We start from the raw sequence: 5,491 nt of genomic DNA on the forward strand, positions 1-5,491 counted from the left end.
GTGCCGGCCCTGGGGGGGGGGGGGGGGGGGGGGGAGAAAAGAAAAATACATATTCCACAACTGGTATATTGTTGGCAGAATATTGTATCCTCTTGGCAGAGCGTTCCCTATATCCCTCATTCCTCCCTCGTCCCTGCTTACTATTTCAGAATACCCTTATACCTCTGTCATCAGCTTTTTGTTATTTTGTAGTCTTCAGTTCCTTGCCAGTTTAGTTTATATCCTTGCTAGATGACTGCAAACTAAGAGGCTTAACTTAGGGACTTTCCCCTTCCTTTTGAAGTCTGCCTTGTTATTTAGCTACAAGTCAGAGGAACGTAACAAAATTTTCTTAAGATTCTAATGCACATAGATTTTATTTTTACAACTATGGTTTTGCTGGTAATAATTTTAAACCTTATTTCCTACTGTTTGCTGTTATTTCGCACTAGCATTCTTGACTGGCCAGCAAGTTGTCCAGCAATGGTCATCAAATTAGTAATACCTCTTTCCAGCACTAGCCTGATATCACAAGCTTCTAAGCATTTTCATTTCCATGTTTCACAGCAGAAAGTAAGCAACAAAAAATAAACCAGAAGAAAACATCAAGTAAGTTCCATCTGGCAAACTATAATAAGCTATCTGCATTTTAGCATCCTACCCAAGAAAAGAGAATTTAAAACATTTTTGTCAAGTAAGGACTTCAAAGGAGAAAAAATATTATAGAAGATTACCAGAAATTTTTATTAACTATCAAGGCCTAACTCCATACTGTTATCTAAAGATAGGTTTCAATCTCAAGAACACACCATTGAAATACTAAACCTAGAAGGTTCCTAAATACATATATATAGATAAATATATGCTGTATGTAAATATGTGCAGCATATTTATATATTATATACTATATAAAATATATTTTCTGTAGAAAAATATTTCAGTCCAATACCATTTCTGGTGAATAGTTCAAATGTGCAGGTGAGGAGTGTCATTTACGTTCTGAAACCCTACAGGTACTACAGTGTGAACAGTATCCGAGGTCAGTGTGAGCTATGCCAGAACATACCTGCTTTAGAATATTCTGTATGTGGTGTACCCATGTGGAGAGAGAATCCACCATTTCAACCACAGAAAGAGGCTGAAAATCAGGGTTTTCTTCATATGTATCTCTTCCTCCCCCCCCCTCCTCCTCTTCATCTCCTTCCTCCTCTGCAAACTGGTAAAATCCAATGGGAGAGATATGGGTTCCTGCTGAGATCCGAGCTATCTGTGCACGCAGGTAATTGGCCTCATTTCCCGGGAAAGGAGGAAAGCTCACAACAGGAGCATCCAGCCTACCAGTGAAGAACTTCTTGATTTTCCTGGCACAGACAATCTGGGCTGGCGTCACTGGAGGCAACTTCACCCAGGGTTTGCCTGGCTCATTACAGACAAAGTAGACATATTTATTAGCCCCGGTCCCATTTTCTTCTTTTGGGATGACAGGTGGGGGCTTATAGGTGGACTTTGGTGGTTCATCTTCTTTTTCTTTCTCCTCATCTTCATCTTCAACCTCACCCCTCCTTTTCCCTCCTTCCTCAATAACTTCTTCCTCTTCTGTTTCCTCCTCTTCTTCCCCCTCATGATACTGTACTTCAGCTATAATATAGTTCATCTCCAGGCCCAAAATTTTGCCCCAGAAGCGACAGGTCTGGATTGGCTGAACACTAATTAGTTTTTTAAGGGCAAGGAATATGTGATAGGATTCATCTTTGCTCAAGCCAACTCCAGCCTGTTCAAAATAAAAGGCTGTTTCCATCACATTAGGTAGAGGGGTCTCTCCCTGGGAAAGAAGATCCAGAGTTAGAGCTGAAGAACAATGTAATTATCTATTTGAAAAATTAAACATGTTATCCACCAAATGTTATACTTTACTTTCCTGTAGTGCCACTTATTCTCTCAAAGCACTTTACAGACGTTCACTTACTACATCTTCCACTATCATTTAGAAAAATTAAAAATGCCATTTTAAGGTTAAAGAAGAGAACACCGATGAACTGCAGCTTTTAGAATACAGGATTTCAAAAGTCAAACTCCTAATTACTGCAAAATAAGGAAGGTCAGAATTCTTACACAGGATCTACAAAGGACTTCAGTGCTAGGGCGTGTCAGCTATGTAAGAAGCCTTGATGCCCACAGTGTCACTGTGTTTCCTTGTGTTTGCGGCAGATGCATTTGGGGAAAATATAATACATATTTTATACATTTAGACACCAAACCAGCAATATTTCTCTGGAGTGAATGTTGTTCTTTTGAAAACCCTGGCGTAAAGCTCCCTGCATTTTTTAAAATACTGGCCCCTGTTCTTACTGAAGTCCATATTAAGACTCCAGCTGGCTTCCGTGGAAGGAGAACTAGGCCAATAATGAAGATTTCATTAAGTATTTCCATTCTCTTTATCACCCTTCTCTCATTTCATGGGGGTAGGTGATTATAGCACACAGACAAAGATATTAGAAGTTGTACATGGCAGGGTAGGGAATTTGGAAGATGTAGTACTAGTTGCGTATGGAATTTCTTGGGCCCTGCCAGGTTTCTTATATCAAAGCAAGATAGACAGGAGTATGAAAATTTCAAAATTCTTTTCTGAAATACCCTACTTTTTCCATTTTTACCATCATATACTGTTACTGTAAAATAAGTAATAGGCTATAGAAAAGATGAAAGGCTATCTCTTCTGTTGTTAGTATTTGTATTCTGCAATGGCAATATGAAAATCAACATCTTGTTGATTATTTTCCCTTGGTTATTAGAAGAATTCTCTTGATTTTTCATTGGGTACAAATGCTTCTGCATATAAGCAACTGAATACTGAAAAATCCCTGTTTTAAGAAGTGGCTTTTTCATTCTAGTAGTTCTTCATTATAACCATATTTTTTATTTAGTTGAAGAAGGAAAGACTGGAACCACAGCTGGAGCTGGAAGGATCACAAAATTCTCCATTCTCTATTTTACAGTAGCAGCTGTACACAATATTCTTGAACTGGTGTCCAGAATTATGCTCACTTTAGGTAAAGAAATGTCACTTTTAGATAAAGAAAAGAAATTTGGATGCAGTATTCCATGCTGAACTGGCATATGGGAGATATTGTAAACTTTACTTTCTTTTTATCATCTCTAGAACATCTATGATTTTAAAGGCTCCAGATATTAGATTTACTATAGAAAAAATCCCAACTAAGTAACCAGATGGGTTTTCTTCTTCACAACTAGACAGGGGACCAACTCAGCTATGAAGAGGATATGTGGTACTGTGGCTGCAATTATTCATATGATCATGAGGGGCAATACTACAAAGGAGACCACAACTACCTCCCGTCCTCCTTTCCCTTCCCACCATACTCCCACCCATTCCTTGGAATATATGATATCTGTTCTTCTCTGATAATAACTCACTATCTCTTCTTCTAGTTCTTCATCTCCTTCTCCATTTGCCTTGAGGAACAAAGCTTTACGCTTTTCTGCAGCTTCAAATGTTGGAAGAATCTCGTGTTCATCTCGAAGAGTGTCCATTTTTTTCTGAAACTGAGCCCACTTCACATCCTTGCTGATATTCTCAATTATGTCTACTGCATTTGTGGGCTGTTCATCCAGGATCTTTGTTAGCATATTAGCAAGATGATCATATCTGTCATATAAATGTAAATATTATTGGCCTACTACACAGAAGTCTTAGAATATTATGTTTTTAATATCAAAAGTAGAAGCTAATCACCTGGAGCTTTGGAGGAATCATTGGAATAGTTAGATGAAAGGGGATCATGGAGCATTATAGGAAATTATAGACTTGAAGCTAGCCTGATTATAATATACTTAGGAGTAGACCCATGTTCCATTTTTGGTATATACTGCACCTGCCGCAGGACCTGACGCTGAATTTAAACTTGCTCTTAATCAAATCAGTTTCCCTTTGAACTCTATAAATTCCCTTGGGAATTTTGATTCCGAAAGATGTTGGACCCACACAAGTATCACATAGCGATGAACTATTGCATTTATAACATATTCTCCCATTCTATATATACTCCTGTGGTATCCCTCCCTTTCTCAACATAACCCTTTGCCCTTTTACCAACACTACTTTTCTCTCCACTTGTACTTCCTACCCATTTCAACTGTGTCCCTTTTTCAGACTTACAAGTTCAGGCCAGATGTTGTGCTGCTCTTCAGTAAATAGGCTTTTGCATTCTGAATTGCCAGCATTCGGGATTCGGGATCGGGTATCTGATCATCATACGGACTGTGTCCTGGCTGATGAAGACCATAACCTGGTTCACGTGGCTGATAGGGGCCATGCGCACGCTCGTAGGCTTGATAGGGATCTCGCCCTACTGCGTACGTCTGATAGGCACTTTTTGGTTCCTGTGTTTGGTGAGGGTCTAATCCTACTGCATCCGACTGATACATGCTTTGCCTTGCCTCCTGTGCCTGATGAGAGTCTTGTCCCAGCACGTGTCTCTGGCTGATGTTTATTTCTGGCACCTGTAGCGTTGAAGAGGCTTGTTCTGCTCCCCGTGGATGATAGAGGTGTTGCATTGGGGTCTGTGATTGATGCGGTGCTCGTCCCGGTGCATGGGTCTGGCCGACACTTCCTCTTTGGTCGTGTTCTTGGTAGGGGTCTTGGTCGGGTGCTTCTGGCTGAGAGATGCTCTTTCTTAGCCCTGTGTGATCAGACCCTTGCCTTACCCCCTGGTATTCGTAGGAAGCTGGTCCCGGTTCCGACTGCTGAGGCTGATAAGGGTCTCGTTCAGGCTCAAAGCCCTCAAAAGGCGGCTGCTCGGGGCCCCGCTGAGGCGGGTGGGAAGCGTGCGGCTCGGGCCGGTCGGAGGTGTGTCCGGGCCACAAGGGCTCCCTGAGGCCTCGCTCCTGCCCTTCCCGCGGGACAGCCTGGGGCGGCGGGTCCCCGGGGGGCTCGGCCACGGTCTGGCCCCGGGGGTGCGGGCCGGGCCGGAGGCACCAAGCTGCCCCTCAGCCGCCGTCGGCTCCGCTCGTCGCGCAGCAACGGTTGCCGCCAGCGGGGCGGAGCGTCGCCGAGGTAAAGCGGCCGCCGTTGCTTGGGTCGCTCGGCGGGGCGGTGCCGGAGGGGGTGGGCCGGCAGCGGGTTTTCTGTCGGCACTGCCGCCCCGCTTCTCCCCGCGCTGGGGACGGGGTAGCGGCTCGTCTGGGCGCGCCCGCTGCAGCCAGGGCCCTTGGAGGGGAGCGGCGGCGGCACAGCGGGGCTGAGGGTGGCCGTTGGAAACCGTTGGCGGAGCCCCGCGCGCCGAGGCCGGCGGCTGAAAGCGTTGGAGGCGCCGCGCGCGGTGGGGTGGCCGTTGGAGCCGCCGCTCCCGCTGCGCCCGGGTGCCTCCCGTCGGCCGCTGATTACCCGGCGGGCAGGGCCGTGTCCCGTTTGCGTCGCCGCACGCTGAGGAACAGCAGCCGGCTGGGAGAGCGACCCGATTTCTGAGGGGGCCGCCGTCCCCATCAGCCTTCC

The 5,491-nt window shown here is 45.0% G+C and overlaps 1 protein-coding gene across 1 annotated transcript in view; it reads right to left on the minus strand.

The window, feature by feature from the left end:
* Positions 1-4,554, minus strand: part of LOC104827796 (radial spoke head protein 4 homolog A-like) — a 6,675-nt gene extending 2,121 nt beyond the window's left edge. The window contains exons 1-3 of the mRNA XM_010561048.1: positions 4,157-4,554; positions 3,415-3,646; positions 1,046-1,801 (exon numbers count right to left, since the gene is read on the minus strand). Coding sequence (XP_010559350.1) covers positions 1,046-1,801; positions 3,415-3,646; positions 4,157-4,554 — 1,386 coding nt within the window. The remainder of the gene's footprint in view (positions 1-1,045; positions 1,802-3,414; positions 3,647-4,156) is intronic.
* Between the last annotated feature and the right edge of the window lie 937 nt (positions 4,555-5,491).

The sequence above is a fragment of the Haliaeetus leucocephalus genome, unplaced genomic scaffold, assembly GCF_000737465.1.
Source record: "Haliaeetus leucocephalus isolate CR32 unplaced genomic scaffold, Haliaeetus_leucocephalus-4.0 Scaffold140, whole genome shotgun sequence".
NCBI lineage: Eukaryota > Metazoa > Chordata > Aves > Accipitriformes > Accipitridae > Haliaeetus > Haliaeetus leucocephalus.